This window comes from Lutjanus erythropterus, chromosome 12, assembly GCF_056507025.1.
Source record: "Lutjanus erythropterus isolate fLutEry1 chromosome 12, fLutEry1.hap2, whole genome shotgun sequence".
In the NCBI taxonomy this organism is placed as follows: Eukaryota; Metazoa; Chordata; class Actinopteri; order Lutjaniformes; family Lutjanidae; genus Lutjanus; species Lutjanus erythropterus.
Window position 1 is genome coordinate 18,305,543 of NC_139328.1, and position 23,954 is coordinate 18,329,496.

The 23,954-nt window shown below is 40.7% G+C and overlaps 1 protein-coding gene across 9 annotated transcripts in view; it reads right to left on the reverse strand.

Annotated features, from left to right (window-relative positions):
- The window catches only part of LOC146317867 (receptor-type tyrosine-protein phosphatase mu), a 237,728-nt gene that overhangs the window by 18,394 nt on the left and 195,380 nt on the right, over positions 1–23,954 (reverse strand). For all 9 annotated transcript variants that reach the window (XM_084733216.1, XM_084733221.1, XM_084733218.1 and 6 more), the window contains 5 exons: positions 15,842–15,878; positions 6,308–6,405; positions 2,884–3,000; positions 1,138–1,292; positions 82–217 (listed from right to left, as the gene is read on the reverse strand). In XM_084733216.1, coding sequence (XP_084589342.1) covers positions 82–217; positions 1,138–1,292; positions 2,884–3,000; positions 6,308–6,405; positions 15,842–15,878 — 543 coding nt within the window. The remainder of the gene's footprint in view (positions 1–81; positions 218–1,137; positions 1,293–2,883; positions 3,001–6,307; positions 6,406–15,841; positions 15,879–23,954) is intronic.

Below are 23,954 nucleotides of genomic sequence, written 5' to 3' on the forward strand. Positions count from 1 at the left end.
AGCTGCACCCTCTCTCTTTTCCTTTTTACCCATGAGTCTCTGTGGACAGTAGGGCCCGACGTGGGACCAGATTTACCGTACCTCAGTCTGGACCATGTTGACCCTCCGTGAGCGCAGCTCCCTCACGCAGTTGTAAATGTCCACAACACCCTCTCTCTCTGCCATGTCCAGCATGATGTCAATGACGATGAAGCAGCCTGTCCGTCCGGCCCCGGCGCTGCAGGAAAACACAAACACAGGAAACCTCAGAGGTACAACAGGAAGCATTGGTTTTATTCAGTGGAACAGAACACCTTAAGTGTGTCATGTAAAATCTGGCATAATTAGAATACTAATTGTGTCACTTACGTCATCTTTAATGCAAAGTTGACACTGTTTAGACATATCCTCAACTCGACAACTTGACATCAATCAAACTAATAATGTCTTGTTTTTAACAACTTGACATTATCAAACTTAAAGAAACTGTTTAGCTTTATGTTTTAACATGACATTAAAAAGTCATATGAGGTTGGTTTTGACACTGGCTGTCATGAGACCATTATAAATGTGTCATGAATAATTTCCTTGGTATTTCTTTTGCCGCTCTGGCCATGATCTCCAGTTTATTAGACCCAGGTAGACACAGATGACGCAAGATAAAGTGCTGCTCGCTAATGCATGTGCATTTCTCAACAGAAGGAGGAAGTGAGATCTGGCACTTCGTACTTACTTCCATCATCACCTCTGTTGATGATGGAAGTCAGGTTTTAATGACTTCTGTCTGCAGTCTGTTTTTAAAAAAGTATCTAGGATATTTGATGTCTAGGACCCTTCAAGAAAAAGGGAACACTGAAAGACAACATTATTTTATGTGACAACAAAAAGAAGAAAGAAATGCCACTCATGTCAGAGGAAATACTGTTAGTCCTTATATTCTTTAGGTTCACCTTTCTGTATTTTGTTTTGTCTCCAAAATATTGTCTGGTAATCTACAGATGTGCACAGGTCTAATCTCCAGAACTGCTGGTTTTCAATCTATAGACTGTGGAGAATTATATCAGCTACCCGGTAGGACAGAAGACAGGTGCATAAAAAACAAAAACAGGCTAAAAACAAAAGTCTGAAACAGAGCGGTCAGTTCCAGCTTACACCAACCTGCAGTGAACCACCATGGGCCCGGCATTGGTAAGGGTCTTGGACTTGACTCTCCTAATAAACCCCAGCAGGCCCGTGGCGTGATACGGCACGCCGTGATCCGGCCAGCCCGTGAAGTGAAACTGTCGAATCTCCCGGATCTCATGAGCTCCTCTCTGAGGAACAGAGTCATCATGTTATACACACAAAGTGCATCAGAAGACTGTGGGGATGTGGTGAGGAGACAGAAGATTCAGTGTACAGATGATGTGAGAGGTCCTTCAAAAGCAAACACGGAGTCGGATTGAATACAAACACACACTTCGTGGGTAAAGTCGAGGAGGGGCTGAACAAAGTTTCCATTATCTAACAGCAAACAGTATGTTCAAGGCCACTGTAGCACTCAGTCATGCCTCATTCTTCCAGGGTCACAGAGTCATATACAGTATGTAGCAGCTATAATCTGCGCTCGGTGAATTTCACAGATAAAAGACAGTTTTTGCAGATTGGTTAGAATTAGATATTACTTTAAAGGTGAACTCGCTGCCTGTTGCTTGAGTCACAGTTTAACAACTATGATGTGATTATAATCTAAATTACCAACTATATGTTCTTCAACATTAAAGGTCCAATTTGTAAGATCTGCAGGGGTTTATTGGCAGAATATGTCTACAATTAACTATAATAGTCAAAAGCATGTTTTCAGTAGTTTTATTACACGGCATTGTCAAATGCTCGATTCTGATTGGTCAATCACAGCATTCTAAAGTCTGTTATTTCTGTATAGCAGACCGTTGCTATAGACTCTAGTGCAAACTGGTGCAATCTGCTGTATATGTTGCTTTCATATTAGTAAGATCTGTTGGGTGGCAACTGTTGGGAGTCCTATCCATGAATGTAATATTAAGACCAATTGCTCGGCTGGTGCATATGGCAGAAATGTTACTAACTTCTGGGTTTACTTCCTGAATATGCAGCTCACTGAACTTGCACAGTATTGTTTAACCTGCCTGCAAGTTCCTGCTTGGCCCACAGACTTCTGTAATGTGATGACATAACTGACTTTTAAATGCCTATTTTCAGATCTATTGATAATAGAAGGAGTCAGACTTTACTTTGTTGGCAGTTGAAGGTGTCGACAGTTTTTTTAATCATGGCTTATGGGGAAAATGCTTTTTGGGCTACAACAGACTTTTTTACTGCAATACCATGACTGACCACTGGGCAAAACTGGAAGCATGACTAAGCAGTAAGCAACAATCAAAATATCAATACTATTCAAATCCTATAAATACTGACTTAGATATCTATAAATGTATTGGTTATATAAACAAGTATACAATTCTGAAGCTTATCGTGCAGCATCATGCTAGTTAATGCTAGTTGAAAACACTTGGAAAGAGAATGAGTAATTCAATATTCAATATCTGACATTACATCTGTGAGCACAGGTCATATTGTAATGACCTTTTGAGTAGTTTTTAATTAAAAGGGTTTATTTGAAACAGAACTAAGTCCTTTTTAATCAAGTCACAGCAGCAAAGAAACTTTTAAATACGACTCTACTGGACCACTTGGCAGCTACTCTCCAGGTGCTTATGTGCAAAGCACATAACACATAACTTCTTCAGCCAAACTGCTCAGTGGCCAAAGGTTGAGGTCTAGTACCATGCGTCTCTCAGCTGAGTGAGTGTGCAGTGCAGCAGGCTGGAGCTGAAGAAGCATGAGTGTTGTTTCAAATCTCTCAGTAGGGGTTAAAACTCATACCTTCTCTACAGCAAAGGTCCTGATGACGTATTCTGAGAGCAGCTCGGTCTCTATCAGCGTCACCTTGATGTCTCTGTAGATCTCTGTGTCATCGGGCCAGTACTTGCAGCACTTCACCTGAGAGTGACAAAAGCAAGTTTTTTATACCCACATGCATGTATACTGTATGCAAATGGAATTTGCATATACAGACAATACTTTATTCCACTGCAGAAACACTCTCTGAAAGTCTGCAAGTTTCCAGGCCATCATTTTTTCCAATAAAAGATAATTGTCACATAACATTACCTCGCATTTGCCACCTGATATTTCACTCTCTAAAGCATTTCTTTCAAGTTAAAATGAGATTCGCTTCGTATTAGTTTGGACCCCAGGTCAAGGATCTGTTGTAAATGGGAATCTTATGTATCGATGGAGAGCTCATTCTCACATTATTGCTTTTTCATTTCTCACATCGATAATGTGAAAATGAGTCTAAAGGTAGACTGTGCACAGCTCCAGAACAGGCAGAATAGGTACTGAGGGGGTGTTAGATTTGTCCACCTTAAATTTTTGACTACCAGTGCGGAGAAATAGGACAAAACATTAAAAAATAGCGTGCTACAATTGGATTGAGGGAGATATAATGACAATCCAATAATGATATGAAATAATAAACCCTCAGCTGTTTAAAAGAGATTTCCCAACAGAAATCTAAAACACCCCACTGGAAATATTACTTGTATTAGGTATCATAAGAGTGCAAAATTACCCCCCCCCCTCCTCGCCCCCCCCCCCCCCCCCCCCCCGTTCAATTAAACTGTTGATACTGAGGGAGTAAGGCGGGTATGGCTGGTAATAGAGATTGAGATCATGGAGGTATATCAGAGAATGATAATTTTTGATGAGGGATAAATGCGACATCAGCCACAACTAGATTCAATTTTCATTTCTGGAGTCTATGCGCTGATTAGGAATGAAATGAGATTTTGGTTTGTGGAGTGACACAGACAGAGGGGGACTTTCAGGTCCCTCTCTCTGACACCCCTGATGACTAATCCCCGATGACAATCACAAATCCACCGTCCGCTTCCAGCCAGATTGAATTAGGCAGAAGCCATTACCTTATTAGATCACTCTGAATCAGGCGCCTGGTTCAGGGGGAATTAGCCTGTGGGCTAAATTATGCCAGCGTACACACAGATGTTCTTTTGCGTGGTCGCGCTTACACTCTTAGAAATAAAGGTGCTCACTGGAACCATAAACATTTCTTTGGCTTCTCCCTATAGGAGAAGCCTTTTTGGTTCCTGGCAGAACCTTTTTAATAGGTTCCACTTGGGACTATTTCAGAGAGTTCTACCTAGAAACGAACATAAAAGGTTATAACTAGAACCTGCCTTAGAATCATCTGTGAAAGGTTTCTCCCAGAACCCCCTGCAAGAGTGTTTAAAGAAGGACCCTTTCATGGTGCAACGGTTCCACCCAGAACCCTCTCTGAGAGCTCTATCCAGAGGTAACAAGCACCCACCCAGGAGGTTCCTCTGAGAACCCTTTTATATACCAAGGGTTTCATCTAGAATCCAGCCAGGAGGTTCTACCAAGAACCCTTTTATATTCCAAGGATTTTGTTTAGAATCTCCCCATGGGGTTCCACTGAGAACCCTTTTACATTCATAGGAATTTATCTAGGCCCGACCCAGGGGTTCTTCTGAGAATCTTTTTATATTCCAAGGAATTAATTTAGAATCCACCCAAGAGGTTCTTCTGAGAACCCTTTTATATTCTAAAGGTGTCTACTAGAATCCACCCAGGGGGTTCTGCCAAGAAACCTTTTAAATTCAAAAGGGTTCATCTAGAACCCACCTAGGGGTTCTGCTGAGAATCTTTTCATATTCCAAGGGTTTTATTTAGAATCTACCCAAGGGGTTCTACTGAGAACCTTTTTACAATCCAGGAGTTTCATTTAGAATCTACCTAGGGGGTTCCACTGGGAAACATTTTATATTCCAAGGATATATCTAGAATCCACCCAGGAGGTTCTACTGAGAATCCGTTTGTATTTTGGTACAAAGAATCCAAAATGGATTCTTTAGATGAAAAAGGTTCTTCATGGAACCCTTACTGATGAACCTGATGAAACCTTTCTTCAAATGATTCTGGGTAGAACCTCAGCCCTTCAGGAAGAACCCTTTTCGAACCCTCGTTTCTAAGAGCGTGTGAGTGTGTGTGAACTCATTCGCTCATATAGATAATGTGTACGGAAAAGAAGCACGCGTAGCATCACCTCATCACACACATCAGCTCACCACCTTCCAAACCAAATCTCTCATACATCAAAGTGCGCTGAGTGCCGCCCCTGTGTGTGAAACCAGCGGGACAGAGGCTGTGTGTGTGCGTGTCTGTGTGCGTGCCAGGATTTCCCAGAGTTCATCAGCAACTGTGCTGAGCAGATGGCCCACTGCGATATGGCGGAGTGATTTTATGGGGCCCTCAGTGGAGCCACCGTCACTGTGACCAACTGTGCCTGCCGCCCGCCATTGGACAAGGATCATATAACAGACGGTTTGGGGGCCCGGGCCCACCGAGGACAGCACCGCAGCTAAGCAGGTGTGGAGAAGGTGTGGGGCGGGGCGGGCTCGGCTCAGCTACTGTAGAGGAACGGCCTAATGAGGTACCTAGAGATAGGCCCATGAATCATTATCAGCTCTGCTACATTTAAGCCCCACCAAAAATGCACATCAGCGAAATCAAGGTGTGCCTGTGTTTAAGGGGCTTTCAGCGCGAATGTGTTTAAAATTCTTGGAGAAAATCCCCCGGCAGTCAAAGCATTACACTGTACGTGAAGACCTTCATTTTCTCTTGATTATAACCTAACCAGGAGGAACTACAGTGCGAGTTAAGTGGAACAAATTAGGACTGAAGTAGGGCTTCGTTTTTTTTTTTTTTTCTTTCAGAGGCATGCCACTGCTGCAGAGAACAAAAAGAAAGTCAAGGCTCTACCATTAGTTTAAACATTATGAACCATCCTCACCACTCAATAACAGTCCCCTTTTGTCCAATGAGGACAACATTAAGAGATGTTTCTGCTCTAGTAGAAGCTGGCGGCTACAGCACGCTATAATCTCCTGTTATAGAGCCACTCAGATGAAACAGTAGTCAGTTGCCTGGATGCCTCTCTGGTAATGAAGGCCATCAATCAGTTTCTTCTCACTTCTCACTGATCAGATAGATGGAAAAAGAGCTGGCGGCACGCGAGACCCATGCCTCACTAATTCACACACAGAAACATCTGGGCACTGATGTCCAAAGACACACACACACACACACACACACACAAAAAGATGGCTCCTTTTGCCTGGAGATACAATCAGGCTGTCAGTCCACTTGGGGCAAGGTAATCTTTCTTGAGATCTGTGGTTAGAGGGAACTTGTAATTAATACCCACCCTGCCCACTTCCACCAGGTTGGTCACCATGACGATAGCTGCCGTGTTCTCCTGCCAGACCATCCTCCAGAAGTCGAACACTGTCTCCTGCATGGGGCCTGAGAGAGTGAGAGAGAGGGAATAACATTTTAGGAAATAAATTTACCACAAAATACTCCAGAGAAGATTTTTTTTTTCTAAACACAGCTTTGTGAAACTGTTCACGTGGCAGAACTACTGTCATTAAGCAAAACATGCCAAGTGTTCATATGTCTGTCTGTGGACAGATTTTATCAACACTATAGTCAACAACAAGTCGGCATCACATGTGATCCCATTACAAGATGGTCTCCAGTTAGACCCTTACAATGAATTGGGACATACTATTTCTGAGGATTTATTACACTGTTGAATTAACTGACTGGTTTGAAGGCAGGTGTAACCCAGCATTAATGCACTTTTTTGAGCTGGTAAATTGTACAGCCACTTTATTTCACAATCTATTGATCGTGGTCCCATTTCAGTGTTCATTGTACCAGAAGCTATTTTCCCTTTTACTGTGAAAAATCAGTATTTCTATGCTCTTGTCCTTCAAATAATCTGTGAAAAATCTATTACATACCCTGGGACACTTTGCCCTCAAACTATGAGCCCACTTCACCATTAGTTGTCAGTCGTATACTCTACAGTTCATTGTAGTGTTAATATTTTTACTATGGGGCTACTACTTTTTTGATTGAGATTAAAATCTATTAATACATAAACCAAATGTGTGTGTACACCCAAACAAAGTATGTTGTCACCTGAATATTACAAGTAGAGGTAGTGTAATTACGCATACATGCTCTGTCTAGCAGCTTTATCAGACATTTCCAGACATGTTTGCACCGCCAGGTCCGGAGGACAGTGACAGGATGGTGGGTTTTTCTTCCTTCTGTGTCGGCTTGTTGGAACTGAAGTGAGCTGAAGTGAACTGCTGGGCTGATATGGACTGAGGGAGACTGGGCAAGGCAGTGTCATTCATGTGTCAGTTCTCCGGGCTTATATAGTGTTGGGGCACCACGGCTCTGGCATGTCACCAAGCCATGCTTCAAGTCCACCCCAAAAATCCTGAACACAGGTATTGTGAACAACAGTTTACCCGTCTATTTCCACAAATCTGTTCTATATAGTTCTCAGTCTTTTCACGTGTTTTCAGAACTATGTTCTAACATGTATAATGTGTTTAGAAGAAAAACTCCCCTTTACCTTTAATAATGACAATGTTTCAATCCCAAATGGATCTGACAACAACATCTTAACCTGACAAAGATCCATTTATATATTCTAAATTACACCCATATGCAGGGATAGGCCAACAGGCCAACAGGTCACTAAGCCCACTACATTTGGCAGCCAAAGTACATTTTTGGAGGCCAAAATGCAAATGTATGCACTTGTGTTGTCCACTTTTCTGATGTAACGTAATAAAGTGTTTCCTGAGGGCATTGTTTCCAATGATAAATGAACCAGACTTCTCATCTAGTTGTGGTAGCATACAAAGCAGTACATTATGTTGTTAAATGTGTCATATTCTAGCCACTTCAACCCCTGCTTCCATTTTTAGTGTCCTCTTGTTTTTGCATAGACTGCCTTTTGAGTTTGTGCTTCTTCTGTAAGGATCTTGTTTGCATTGTGAGCAGGCTTAGTAAACCCAGATTTTAGTAATATCAACATATCTGTTGCTAGTCAGTGTTGGTGAAGGCTCGCAGTATGAGAACACACCTTGTTGGCCACGTACATGGAATATTTAGTGGCCACAGAGTGACTTTTTGTGGCCACAGGTCATTGGGCTATAAAATTTGACCCCTTTCAGTCACAAAAACATAAATGAGGTCAGCCAGAGATGTTAATGATAAGGACCGGCTCACAGTTCACGTTCCACTTCATGCTAAAGGTCAAGTTTCTTTACTCTTGTCTTTATTGTCATGTTGAATGACCTTCTCCAGAATTTGGGAGTAAAGGTTGTTTGACCAAATCATGAAAAACAGCCCCAGAAAAGAAGAAGCAGGTGTCCACATACTTTTATGCTCATATTCATGCAACTATTTGGGTGTACATTGTGCCAGCATCCTGCAGGCAGAACAATGACTGGTAAAAGGTTAATTTTATAAACTTTAATCCACAGAATTTCCCATCATTCTTCTTCTGAATATATGTTTCTCTCCCTATAATTATTTTAAGATGATTGATAATGCATCAGTAACTCCTTGTTTAATTCACTACGTAAAAAAATGCATTATTTACTTTACTTTGTTTATGTACACACTGTGGCAAGATGTTTTTTCAATCATAGTGCCAAGCCAATAAAGCGTCTGTCTCTATGTTGAGAGGCAGACAGAGAGGCAGATCAACTTACACACAATATAAACACAGGGGATTTGGAGGTATTACAGCGCTACAGCAACAATGCAGTTTATGGAGCATTTTCTCCTCCATTTTCACTGCTCGGATCGAGCACTGAAAAACATGTCAAATCATATTTATTTATAGTGCTTCCTACAACAGATTCCTCACAAAGTGCTTACTCTACAGCAGAGGGCTTAAATACAGAAGGAAACAAGAGAGTACAAATAAATCACAAATTTAAAGATGAGGCTAAAGCCTGTGAGTGTGTTTGTGTGTGTGTGTGTGTGGCAAAGCTCAAAGTAATTACCACCACACCTCATCTGTTCAACACCAACCTTTCCACCGAACCAGACTCCAACATGCCTGGTGAACATCAAAATAAATGAGCAGAGAGCCAGTGAATGCCTCCAATATTTAAAACTTCACTGAGCAATAATTGTGGATTGATAGGAATTTAATTATTATTCTGGTTAATTAAAATTATTAATATTAGTTTTAATCAAGCACCAAGTGGAAAAAAATTACTTCTGACAAATTAATTAGTGAATGCAAATCTCTGCAGTTGTGCATTCTCCTGCGTTGGCCCAAATTACCTGGAGACATGACGAATTATGCAGACACACACACAGACAGACACAGCCTAAGACATAATGGCTCAACAACATGGCACATACACAAACCATTAGTGTTTTTCTTTCTTGCCATTTATGTGGTGAGTAAATTAAATAACCTTTAGGCCTTTGAAACAAAACAGGTGATATAAAACAGTTGAAACACTTTTACTGGTTACATTGTTTTTTTCCTCTTAGTTTTGATGTGAAATTAAATAATTTCTTAATTTAAAACAGGGGTCTTCAACAGAGGGTCCGTAACCCCTAGGGGCCCCCAGAGGTATTGAACAGAGGACCTTCAAATTATAGCTTGATAAGTGTGTTTTTTCCAAAAGTTTTTTGGGATATATTTATACAACACTGACAAAAGGCTACACATGAATCCTCAAGCAATCATGTGAGCTAGTTAACCTACTAAATCACCTGGGAGATATAGCTAAAAAATCTATGACAATATCAATAAATATTGATCATGTAGATTGTGACTGACTACATGTTGTGCACTCTAAGGGGTGGAAGCCGCTGAGGTGATAAAATGACTAAAAATCACAATACTTTGTGTTCTTGTTAGCAAAATGACCAAAAGCAGCCCTTTGTTATCTCCGTCCCATTGTCACAGAGATAGTGCAGAGAAAAAGGGTTGTTTAGATGAATATGTTAGCTCTGCCTGACTCACTGACCCTTTATGTGAGGTTTGCGCAATTTAAAAACTATGGCCCCAACCATGGTTCTGCAATATCAGTAGCTCAACTGCACTGCGCATTGTGAAATCCATGGCACTGTCCTTGGTGCTGAAATAGCAGACAGATTTACACATTTTTCACTCAGTCCCATCCTTCTGTCAGTTTTGTCTTGGACCCATAATATTCTCTAAACTATGATATAAAAAAAATTTAAAAAAGCGTCATTCAAAGTGAGTCAGGTCCTTAGTGGTGGGTTGTAGTGGCCATCCAAACTGTTAAAAAATAGCAAATCGCCTACTGTGTATAATCAAAATATCCCTGGTTCCACACCAGCTTGGGACCTTTGCTGCTTGTGATCTCCATCTCTCTGCTTCCCTTCATTTCTTGTCTGTATCTCTGTCAAATAAAGGGAGAAATGCACCCCCCACACACACTAAATAATGGTTTTATTATATATAAAACTGTATGTAATTGTTTGATAACTTATAGGATAAGTTATTAGACACCAGCAGCTCCAGCATCCTTTTCTATTATTGTAGTGTTTGTGTTCCTTATTGGCTTCTGTCTCCTGCAACAACCTAATTTCCCTCAGGGCATCAACAAAGTGTCATCACCATTTTAATCACTTGATTGATCAAGCCATGTTTCATTTGCTTTCCGTGGTGCCCAAACAGCTCCTGACTGTACACAAGCATAGCCTCATGTGACATGGTTTAAATCACTTAATTTTTTTTTTTCACAAACTCTGTAATGAAATTGAGGAGCCTGAATTCAAAATGAACCATCATCTCTGCGATTATGTTTCTGCTGCCAGCCTGTTCAATGTGTCTCTCTTTGGGAGACAAGAACATTTTGCAGAGTATAATGGTTTTATTTTTTGACAAGAAAAAAATCAGAATTGAACTTCTGCTGAGTTCTTTCCATCCCAATTGGGTATCTAGAAATTTGGAACAAAGCTCCTCAATATCTTCCATTTGTATTCCCACATTTCCTCTGCTTTGCATGAGATGGTTTGTCTCGATTTTAACTGTAGGACCTCAATCTCCAATTCCAGTCACTTCCAGTCTTTCCAATAACTACCCAACCTGATTGAACCACCCACTCTGCTGCCTCCTACACATGTCCCTGAGGGAGGATACACACTGCTGAGAAGTTTGGGAGAGGGAGACTGAGAAGCAGGACAGCTGGTGTGTAGGACTTCAGTAACACAATAACACTTGGCATTATATGGTAAATCATCCAAAGGGAGGCCCCTGCCAAGCTTCAGCCGGCCAATTTAAGTTTCCATATGTATTAAGATAAAGAGAAAAGGTGACTGACAGGACTGAACCTGATGACAGTCACAAGGAAGTGAGTAAGGCTCTTGATGAACAGGTGTGTAAGAAAAAAAAGATCTCAAACGCAAATAATTTGACAGCTTCCATGAGGAGGAAGTGGAGAGGTTCAAGCGTTTAGTCAAACTCGTGGCGGCAACTAGAAGGAGATGGGATACTTTTAAGGCTTACTGTATTTGTCTCTAAAGTATCGATCTTCACTGAAAAATAGCTTGATTTTAAATCAGTTTGGAATCCAAAAGTGTCCTGCTGCAATTTGTCATGGTGAGAAGGCATTAAAGGGACAGTTCACCCCAAAATTAAAAATACATATTATTCCCCTGGGCCATAGTGCTGTACGTCCATCTTGATTGTTTTGCTGTGGGTTGCAGAGTTTTGGAGATATTGGCTGTAGAGATGTCTGCGTTCTCCCCAGTATTATGGAACTAAATGGCACTTGGCTTGTGGCGCTCAACAACAGTGTCTCTTTCCAAAAATCATGACCCACTTGCTCAAAATAATCCACAGAGCCTGTTATTAGCAGTTTCATGTAGGGACTACTTTCTGCAGTAGAATCTACTAGAACTACTTTAAAATCTACCAGAACTTTGAACGTTGAACAAAATCACGCCAAACATCACATAGTCACGTAGTGATCGTGACATTAAGTCATGTAATTTGTGTATAGCCCAGTGTTGACTTTTTACTTCTGGAGATTGCATCTATACGTCAAAAATCATAAAAGTGGGGCTCATTTGTGATTATCTGGCTCAACAAATCATGTATCATAAACATTTATTCGTCACAGAGCGATTTTCAGCAATAATCCAAAATCTGATGGAAAAATCCCATTGGCTTTTTTGACATGAAAACCAGGGCAATAGTAACTTCTGCACTGGCCTATAAACATCCCTGAAGTATAACATTTATTGACATTTTATTTCTGCTGTTTTTTCCTTTTCAGTTTCTGTGTGAGTTAAACAAGATGCAACGTGTTACTTTTTAGCTTTGGAGGCAGATTTTAAAAATTCAAACAAGCTGTTTCCCCACTGCTTCTAGTCTTTATGCTAAGCTAAGCTAATTGTCTGCTGGCTCGATTGCACCATGCTAATGGCATTTTTAAAATCAAAATAAACACAAGGTTATGGTTTAAAAAGAAAATTCAAAATAATAAGCTCTAGACACCTGTAATAAAAGAACACAAAGAACAGGCAAACAGGTCATGATAAAGAGCTTTGGTCTAGAAATTGGTTTGAGAGCTGTGGAGGAACTACACGCCGAAAGCAACATTTGTAGCACGGCGTGTGTGGAGCCTAGTTGGAGAAGTTTTTGAGGAGGCACTTCACAGAAGAAGAACACCGGTAGAAGCTTCACTTCCAGCTGTCAGAGAGCTAATGCTGCTGCAGCAGACGCTGTGTTTTGGGACTAGGCCTGTTCCTCCTCAGAAGCAGAGAGTGTGACAGCTGTAGAAATCCCCCAGCCAGGTACGCCACAAAACTCCTGATCAACGTGCGCACATACACACTCGCAGACAAACACGCCGGCTACGTTTTCCCCTCTTGCCCATTAATATTACATGCAGCAGACTTTGGCATAATGTACTCTCACTTATCATTGATTTGCTCTCCCTCTCTTTCTATCTCCCACCCCTCGCCCCCCGGTGGGCTTTGAGATGTTAACCTGTAAATAATAAAACTTTTGCGCTGCTGGTGACATTTGGCGCTTGTGAAGGAGGGGAGGGAAGAGCAGAGACGACCGGAGGGGGAAAGCTTGATGAAACTGAACCCTTTCCTGCGTCATGAATATTTTCCACATCACCAGGAGGATGCTGGGACTTATCAGAGCTGTTTGTACCCCGGCTTCGGTGTAATTCACAGTCTACACCAGGAAGAAGCTCATGTCTGATCGGTATTTAAACGGTCCGCGGGACATAAAAATGGACGGAGGGAAGGGAGGGCTGAGCAGAATGCACACATTCAATCTGCTAAGTAGGTGAGCTGCAGTTGGCGTTGGCGAATTACTGACAGTCAGTTGTTGTACTGCTGCAGCAAAAAAAAAAAAAAAAAACCCTGGATGAGAGAATGACCTACATAATGAGGAGTGGAGCTTGGGTGATGAGGCTTTTATGGAGTGACAGCTGTTCTACCTGCCGTTGTCACCTTGACAGAGCAAAGGGACTCATCAATAAACCCCAAACTAATGAGTGTCATTGTAGTTTATAGCGTAAGAGAACGGGGACAACGTTATCCCACACGTCTGCCATATTAAGCACACCCTCAACCACCCCCACAACCAATTTATGACAAAGATTTTTTAGCTTATCCAGCACTATTGCGGGTATCATCATTTTCTGAGCTACCGCCGGTCCCGGTGGACTTGAGTGGGAAGTGTCACTCACTGAAAAACTTTACTGGGGGGAGAGAGCAGAAGAGACTACTTCCTCATTTTCCAGCAACTGTGCCAATGCCCAGGTGCTCTTTTCAGGTGCTACAGTATGCACTTTGTCTGACTGAGAGAGACAGGTCTGTGTCTGGCGTTCCTATCATCTCGGGCTGCTCTTTGCCTCAGTGTCAGCAGACTGAGCCTTCCTTCCTGTCAGTCTGCCGGAGCTGATGATGAATTATAAAAGGGCCTGCTCTCCCTGAGAATACAGATGTTTCCACACATACACACCTCCGCTCTTTTGTATAGTTGGCTCTACACACACTTGGGATGGATTATTTTAAAAATGTATTTCAAGGCAGTTACTAATTACCTGTTAAAAAAATGTAGTCAGTAACCTGATCCGAATATCAAAGTATTAAAGTAATGCAACCTAATTCCTTTCTGTTACTTTTGGATTACCTCAATATCCAATAATCTTTGTCTATCTGTTCCTTCCTTTGTTATACACAAGTGCACATTTAGATTAATAGTGGTAATTATGTATGTTTAAATGTTCTGTGTTAAGTATGCTATGACCCTCACACACCATCCAGCATCACCACCTGCTGTCCAAAAATAATTTTCAGGCATTTTCAAGGCATTTTTTCCAAGACATAATGGCAACGATCATATCAGCTGGTTTCACTCAGACCAGAGCGCTTAAATGCTCTTTGTAAGTAGCTATTCACACTTCACACTCAGACCTAAACTTCTTCTTATTCCTACAGTCCCAAAATATTTTTCAGTAGCAGTGGCACACAGTGATTAACAGGTTAGCTAGCCAACTGGATTTCTGTGTAGCTAACATTTGAATTACTAAATGTAACTGTAATCTGATTATGTCTTTTTTTTCCCTCTGTAACTAATGGAATACATTTACCTTTTTTGTATCCTGGTTATTCCTTTACATGTAATCCATTTCCCCCAAGCCTGACTCTACACTGCAAGGAGTCTTATTGTGCTCGCGATTGGAAAATGAGGACTTATTATGCAAGCTCAATGAGAAAACAGGGGCTAATTAACTTGAATGCAAACACGTTTGGCTTGTGGAGCTTTTCATCTTAGAGAGGGTTTCTGTTCACAATAATTCTTTGACTGCCGATCTCCATATGCATATTTTTTTAAAAATGAAATATGGAATGCTCTTAATGACTGTGGCACAATTATAGAAGTCATAATAATACAGTTGAAATCCTTTCAGTGCCTGTTAAAGTGGACTGTTTTTGTGAACTGAAGCCCTGCAGGAGCGAGTCGGCACTTGACAGACGGCTCGGTTTTGAGTGTTTGACTTGGTGGTCAGCGGAAACCAGGTGCCACGCGCACAGGCAGGCAGAGGAACTGAGCTCCCACCGCCTGATTGGTATGCCATCTCTTTCTAAAGTAAGAGCAAACAGAGGGTTGTTTTAATTGAGACACTGAGGAAGAGAGGCAATGCACTAATAAACAGGTAATTATGCAACTCCCAGCTCCGCCAAAGCAGATTGTGAATCCATTAAGGCCTCTTCGCAAAAACGCCTCTTCCTTTTTTTCCTCCTTCCTCCACTGATTTTTTTTTCCCCTCTAAAGTGGTACGCAAAATCCCTATGCACGCAGCCCTGTTGTGTGGGAGAGAGGCTCTCGACGCAAAAATTCATAACAATTAACCATCAATCAGACTTAACCTCTGGGGTCACGGTAAGTGCTCCTCGCCCCGTGAATCTGCCGGACAGATTAACACAGTGACAAAATGTGCCTGTACATGTCAGCTAATCCATTTATTTATTCAGCTTTCTCCCAGACTGCCTGATTAATCGCTCCCACACCACCGATGGAAGGAAAAGAGGAAAGAGACAGAGGGAGAGAGAACGTGCTGCTATGTGCGCTCAGAGGTCCGCAAGTGTGTGTGTCAGTGTGTGTGTGTGTGTGTGTGTGTGAGTGTGCACTGAGCAGTACCAGATTCCCCGAACGCACACTTGACTGAGCATCAAAGAGTAGTTTGCGAGAGCCTATGTAAACAACGATGGGGATGTTCGGAGAGATATTCGCCAACACCTGCACACATCCATCTCTCCAAACAAACAGACAGCCTTAAATTCTCACCACCCACACATTCAAACCCGGAGTGCCTGAGCAATTTTTAGAAAGTTTCATTCTTACCTTGAGTAGCAATGTAGTGATTTGGCCTGTGGTAGCCCTGAAAAACAGAAAAAAAAAAATACAGGGAGAAAAGAATATGAGAGTCACTTCACTTCCCTCCTACTCACAATAAAGACCAGATGTTGTGAGGCAATTTTTCTAAGAAAACAAACTGTCTTTGATATTCAGTCTGTTTTCTGACAATGCAGCTTGACCTTTGCATGTAAACTCACTGACAAACAATACACTTTACATACATCACTGAAGAGAGCAGCTTTAAAGAGATAGTTGGGATTATTTGTGTTCACTACAGTCAACAGAGTTTGAAGTCTATGCTATATTTGCTGCCTTTCTTTGCCATCAGACAGCCAATGGGGAACAGCCTTATATGAGCCAAATGTTGCTCTCTCCTAACCAACCAAACTCCATTGGCAATAGCAGCAATTTTAGCTCATAGAACACAGGAGTTGCTGGTCTACCACTGTCCTGATTGCTTACTTTCTTTTTGTTGGTGTGTGTGTTTTAAAAGGTTCAGATTTACAGAAGTCACAAGAAATTTTGAAAGAAGGTGGCGGCCATTTTGGCTCTGGTTTCCAATGGAGACTCCCAAAACTCAGGTGAAACTGTAAGACTAGGTAGTGCTGATGAAATATTGATCAAAATTATGTTACTTCATTCTCCATTTCTCACTTAAATGTTTTCAGAAACATATTTCAGTGTACTTTTTAGCTGTAATATGAGATGTAATGTAACAAGGTGGATGCAAATTTGGCTCTGGTTTCTGAAGGACAGCTTGGAGAACAACATACACACAAGGAATATGACAACATTCCCTTAAAGGGTGATCAGATGTCCTAAAAAATGCAAGACTGTCTCAAATTACAAGCAGTTGTCCTGAATCCCTGTCCTGCCCATAGTATATATATAGTTATTATATAGTTAGTATTATTTAAGTGTTTTCATTTGCCTATACATTGATTAGGCTGTCATAAATAACGGGTTGTTGATGCCATTTGACCTAAATCAGATGATGTGCAGTCGCCACTATGGGAGGAATTTGTTAAAAATATCTAAAAGTATGTCTGTATAAACTTCTGCAGCTTAATGACAATTTCAGCTGACTTTTTAAATGACTCTAACACACCTGTCACCTGTGTGTAATGGTTGATATGCCAGGACACTGTGCGTCATATCATCCTCAAAATCTGTAACTGATCCTTATAATATTACTAACAAATAATCCGATTTAGAGTCTGATGTTTCCTCTAAATTATTCTGTACACTGTGAGCCTCCTGATTGGTTCACCCCAGTTTCCCCTGTCTCGAATCTTCACACAGCAAATAGTTGTTGGCTGACATCTAGTAAGGCTGAATGTTGTATATTACACCTTTAAACTCAGGTAGGTGGACCTTTTATAAGTGTCTAAATTCGTTTTGCTGCTGGCACCATCCACAGAGGTTCACTGCTTAACTTCCATGCTGGTGGTCATCTCTGCTTCTCCAAACGGGTGATGTGCCGACTGCCATCTGCTGTAGGTAACACACTGACTATCAATGAATACCTCAGACACTCTCACATCACATAATGTGAACTATCCCTTAAAACCGTATGGAATCACAGTAAACATCTGTTTGCTGTTTCAGATGTTTCTGCAGCAGAAATGAACATCGCTGCTGTTCCATCTTAAGATGACCTGTGAGTGAAATGCGTGTGCCGCTCTCCAGAAATACTGCACACAGTCAGGCTGCCAGCTGTTTGCTACTGTAAACCCATTCAGCTCTTTGTTTCAACATCTGACTGAGCGAGGGAAAATGCATGGCTGAAAAGGCGGTGATGGATGCTGCAGGATACAAGATGCATAAACACTCTCCATCACACACTCTACATGCAGCACACCTCTGGAGTAAGCAGCCAAAGTGTTGATAATCCCCCAGATACAACTAACAGCACTGATCTTCACAATAGGCCCCTAGTCTCACGGATTACTCTAATCCCTTCAAGTTTTATTTGTCCAATTCCTTGTCTTCTCTCCAGAGATATGAGGCAGGAAACAAAACATTAGGACTTAAAGGCTCTTCCCAGGCCCTGCCTCCTCTTGATTGTCTTCCCCCCCGTCTCCCCGTCCACCCACCCCTGCTGCTCTGCTTATCTCCCTCATATTCAATTTAACTTGGACTGTGATTAACGCTCCTCCAATGAAGGCAGAAAGACACAAAGGATATTTTGCTCACACTCTCTCTCATCCACAGGGCTCTTTCAGCTATTCAACTGTCCTCCATTTTTAATGACTTCTTTATCTCTGGACTGAGGAGGAGATTTGTTTGTGCTTTCATGTAAGTTCTGTCAAGTAAAGTGGAGGCCCAGTACGCCGTCGGATTAGAGAGGCAGAGACAGGAAGAAAGCAGGGCCCTGACAGTGACTGTCAGGTGAGTAGAGCTTACTATAAATGGACTCGCTGCTTTTTAGACGCATGTTACATTAGGTATATTAGTGCGTTTCTTCATGAGCAACACAAAGAGATTATACACAAATGTCTGTGTTGAAATTATTAATTGAACAGGCTTTTGTTTCCAGGGATGTGTAAATTACTAAAGGAGAATTAAATATGTGTTATGCTCTCTGTGTTTTGCTGCATTGCTCATTACAATGATCATTTACATTAATTCTTTCCAGTGTCTAAAATATGCAGCATGAAATGTTTTTGCCTCTGGGCATGAATTTGTATTTTCAATGTGAATATCATTAGTTAGCCCACTTTTTGCAAATCCGCGGTACCAGCCCTATCACCTACAAAATACATTCATGTACAACTTATTTGCTTTGCCAAACGCGTTTTGGAGAAAACTGCCTCTATTATGATCGCTTGCAAATGTTTCTTTCATGATCCAGAAAGTGTAACATCCTCGAAAGTCATAGGGAAGAAGCTGGCTTCAGTAACAGGGCAAAATGAGAAACTGCCCTGAGGCCCCAGATCCTCAGGGGTCATGAAAGCCCCAGATTTATGTCAGTTGTTTTGTGGTAATTATTTCCAGTATGGGTGTAAGTAATTTATTGCAATTTTCTTGAACCATATAAACTAAAACTATGAGGGACTTAAAGGTATAATCTACAACTCTTTCCTACAAAAAAAACAATGTATATACTGAGGTATATACCTCAGCTTGTATTTCCTTACTTTTGTTCCTTGTTTTGCTGAGCTCAGAATGTTTCACAAACCCAAAAACATTGTCTTGCATTGCACTGGCATGCTAATGCTCATTACTCTCTTATTTTTCTTGTCTACTTTTGGAGACTTACCTCTTCAGGCCTAAAATGAGACAATATGAGTAGAAATAAAAATCAGTCTCCGGTCAGACTCTTTAAAGGTCATGTCAATACTTGTGGAAACTTATTTGTTTAAAGGAGACTCGCCGCTGTAGAAGGCTCTGTGTCCTAATTTATTACCATGCACCTTAGGTCTAGGTTACAGGCAAGTTAGGGAAAGATTAAGGGGTTTTTTTTATGTTTTTTTTGGATTTCCAAAGAGATCCCTGAGTGATTGACCAGGTACCTACATTAAACTGACATGCAGGAGACTGACCAGCTATTACTTTGTGATTTAGTATCATGTGTGAGTGGTTTTTAAATGGGGGATCTAGGGACAAAACGGGGGATAGTTTATTTTCACTGTAATTCCATCAATAAGTAACACAATGACAGAATGGATGACTATTTGAGTTTCATACATCAGTATTTCCTCTGTATTCATTAAGAAGTGGTGCACTGCCACAGCAAGCAAATTACTACCACTGCAACATGTATAAATGTTGTAAATTAACTTTAATGACATCTAAAACTAAACTAAATGTAGTCGATATGCTCTAAAAATAAGAGCTTTATAATAATTAAAAAGAGTTTTAATAGTCAAACCTCAACTTTAAAGATCGAGTCAGTAGGATTCGTTTCGAGCTGTTTGTAAACATGTCATGTCAAATATCAAAGTTCTGGGTTGCTAAAATGTCCCAAGCACTGAAAAACAAGGAGATCAAATTAGAAATACAATCAGAGGGCAGAGTCTCGGCAGATGCAGCCACCACCTCACACTTCTACTGGGTCATAATGGTCATGGTCAAGGTTATGATGATTAAGAGGGATCATGAGTCTGTATATATATATTTTTTGTTTTGTTTTGTTTTGGGAGGGGGTGCAAATTATACCTGTAAGCTTAACTAAGACGAAGCACTGTACATTGTATTCTAATTTGTTTCACTTTAGGGGCAATGTGAAAAATTTTGAGAAACACTGTCCTGTTATTATTATCATTATAAATATATATTTTATTTTATATTAATTCATTTTATGTCCTTAGTCTCAGTCTTGAGTTCTGCTTTTGTTTGTAGTATGTGTTTGTAGTTGTTTGTAGTATCTATTTCTTAATCAGAGAGATTGAGGAGAGAAAAATAAAGTGAACACAGCCCATCTTGTTCAAGACAAATCAGCCTTCAGTTTTGCAATTTCTAACCACGAAAACAAGACCAAGACCACAACTTTTCCCTAAGCTTAATCAAACGCTTTGGGTTGCCTAAACATTAGTTGTGCTTTAGTTGTAAGGAGTAGCTATAAGCACAGAATAAATAATGAAAAGTTTTACGGTTAACATTTTGCCGATACACTCAGTATGAACATTTTGTTGCAACAGTGAACAGTTTGCAGTTACTATATGCTCAAGATAAATAAAACTTTAATTGCAAATGTGTTTCCTTCCCATGCTGATAAAAAAGTAGAATCTTGCTGATAACAGAATTCACTTAAAATTGAAACGTCACCACTTTTAAGAAAGCCAACAAGTCCTGGTTTATTCCGGGTTAAAACCTGTAGTCATGCCTAGTTTTTAAAGGTAGAATCAGCAGGATTTGTCCCAGCTGTTTGTTAACACATCAGAAAGATGGCTGATTGTTAAGTCTCATTCCCAGGATGTCAAATACACACATTCTGGTTTGGTAAAGTGAAAATAAGGAAACACAGGTGGAGTTCAGGGTCTCTGCAGATTCCAGAGGGTTAAAAGTTCCATGAGTTCATGAGGAAGTAGTTATCTGAAGTGTCACAACAATGGCAGCACCTATGGAAGCCTAACATAATACCTACATACTGTCACACAGAGAAATAACTGTTCTGCATGTAAAGCAATGTTAAAATATAGCACCAATGTTATTAAATGCTGTAAAATACAAAGTATGATGGCGCCTATTACCTCACGCATTGTTGGAGGTTGCACTCAGCACTCTGCTGGAATGCAGTGCAACACCTCCACTGTGAAGCCAATAGCAATATTATTTTTGAAGGCATGCTTGTTTTTGCTGTGCTTAACTGCATGATGTCATTACATCAACACATCAAAATATTGCCATTATCACTACATAATTTTTTTAGCAATTACAATTAATAACAATATTATCATGGCACACCCCTAGTAGTTGTATATAATTTAATTACTGTGCACATGGTCAACTCTGTTGCACATCACTGCAGTACTTCACTATATTCTGCATAACCCCAGCCAACCTTTTTGTACCCCACATGCACACAAACACAACTCTGCAGGCGACAAGCTATTACACTATGTTTCCTTGCTTCCTAAATGCTTATGAAAATACTCAATCAGCTGCAGAGAAAAGAAACATACCCGACTGGTTCTGCTTACTCGTACATGACTCGAAATAATCGGCAGTATAATAGAGTACAATAACAAACACTGTGGGAAATGTTCTACACATAAGAATTTATTGGGCAGGACAAGCTTCTAGATGGGTTAAAAAGCTTTCTGAAGAGCAAAAACATCATTACCCATCTGCCTGCATTTCTGCTAAGTACTTTTTCAATGAAGCTGGTGGAGCAGCGGAAATCCTTTTCAATCAGGACCCTCTTTAATATGCGTATATTCTTATCTTATAATGGGGCCCTTTCTATTGTGAGAGTCTTCTCCGCAGCGCCCCTTTCCGCAGCATAATGGGCCATAAACTGAATAGTGGGAAAGGTAAATAATTTAAGCCCCCTGCATTTGCCGTGGCACACCTTGCATTATGAATTTATGTTTGAAGGCGTAACAAGAGATTACAAATTACCACATTAGAGGGGCGGGTGAAGAGAAGATGGGAGATGGAGTGAGAGTTCTCTCCTGAGCAGAAAACCACTTAGGAAGTCAGGTACATCAGCAGGCCATTACACATGGAGCGGAAGCATCTGCTCAAAGAGGCCAATGAGCTGCTGCGGCTGGTCACATCCAGCCACTAACACTGCTATCAACAGCAAATCAGGTCAGATCACAAGCTTCCATATTGTGCAAGGTAAGTGGGTTAGATGTGTTTTCAACGGAAGGCATGTCTCAAGCCACTTTTTAATGACTTTTACTTACTGTAAAGGTATGTGAAGTCAATCGAGGAGCATGTAAGTGCTTTGCTGCAAGTACTCTCCTGTGGTAAGATGTGTAACAAAACCTCTATATAACTCTATAACTGCTCTGTCTATATCCACTACTCTGTCCATGAAGGTGTTTCAGTGTCCAACAGTAGAGGAGAAGCCTTATGTGGATGTGAAGCAGAGTGAGAGTTAAAAGCAGCGCTGTGAGAGGACTTGCTTGCTTGTTCAATTGTTTAAAATGACCAGACATGACAAAGATTGTCCAATTAATGACTGTCCTCTTGTGTAAACAAAGGCAGGAGTCATGTGACTTTGTTATTATAGCGCAAAACATCTTAAGAGATCGATGTGGATAGTTAATGTACAGCACCGGTTAACAGTGGTTTCTTTCCATCTCTCTAAACCTACTGTAAACATCTTCCTAAAAACAATATATCGACTTATAGAAACATAATCCCTTTCAGTCATCACTCAGGGATAACTAGCAGTGTGTGGTGGTGTCTGTATCTGCAGAGACCCTGCCCTCTGCCTGTATTTTCTTATTTTTCCTCATTGTTTTTCGGTGCTCAGGAAGCTTTAACAGCCCAAAACTTAGGTATTTGATGTCCCAGTGTCTTTCTTGTGCATTTACAAATAGCTCGGACAAATCCTACTGATTCCACCTTTAAAGTCTCTGGAAAATTGGCTTGAAATTTTTAAAGTACAGGTACATATGAGATCAAGGTTGATTGTCTCATAAAGCATTCACAAATTTAAGAGTGAAAATAAACTTTCATAACTATTAAGAAACCTACGATAAAACCCATTTAGCTGTTTAGACCCTTTATCAAGATTGTGTAGGTGTGGCAGATCATGTTTTGATTGACATCACCCACATGAGTACCAGCACAGACGCTAAGCAAAGTACTTTACTTTACTTTGCTGTCAGACAGCCTTTTCAGACAAAAGAACTGAAGTTGGCATCAATGCTCTCTTGAAGACACCAAAGAAAGTTATCTTACCTGGTATTTTGGCCACCAAAAAAGGCCCACCTACAAAATCTATACCAGTTGAAGTGTACGCTCGATATAGAATATTTTCACTCCCTTCAGCCTGCTGTCACACAGCCTTTTAAATGGCCGTTATAAAGGCCAAATATCTATCCAAAGCAACCACACTCCATAGGCAACATCAGTAATTTTAGTTTGCGGAACACGGTGGTGGCTGGACTACCACTAAGTTTGTTTGTGTAATTATGTGACTTTGATACACGTTAGGACACAGCATCTGACCTGATGTTACTTGCTGACGATCAAGGCAGTGGTAGATCCTGTGTTCTGCAAGGTCTTTGTTTTTGTCAAAGGAGTCTGGAGCGTTATAAAAACTTCAGGCGCCTGTTGTTGAATTAGCTCAGACTAAAGAGGCAGTTGAGGCGGCAGCAGAGACGTTTCGCTGCGCCTGTTTGAGTTGGACAACTAATGTGGATTTTTTAATGATTGCTTTGCAGAATTAATTGCTTAATTTTTGTATTGAAGGCCCACGGTCCATAATCATACCCAATTCAAGCCCAATTTCAGGAAAGGGTACAAAAAATTCAATGACAATATTTCAAATTTGGATTAAAACTAATTTCTGATACTTTTTAGATGTTTACTATTATGTACATAATACCCTAATTTACATAGGTTATTGTGGATTTGGGTTCCCTGTGACTTTACGTAAGTAGTTGCTTCAGTTTAACCAAACCTTGACCATAGA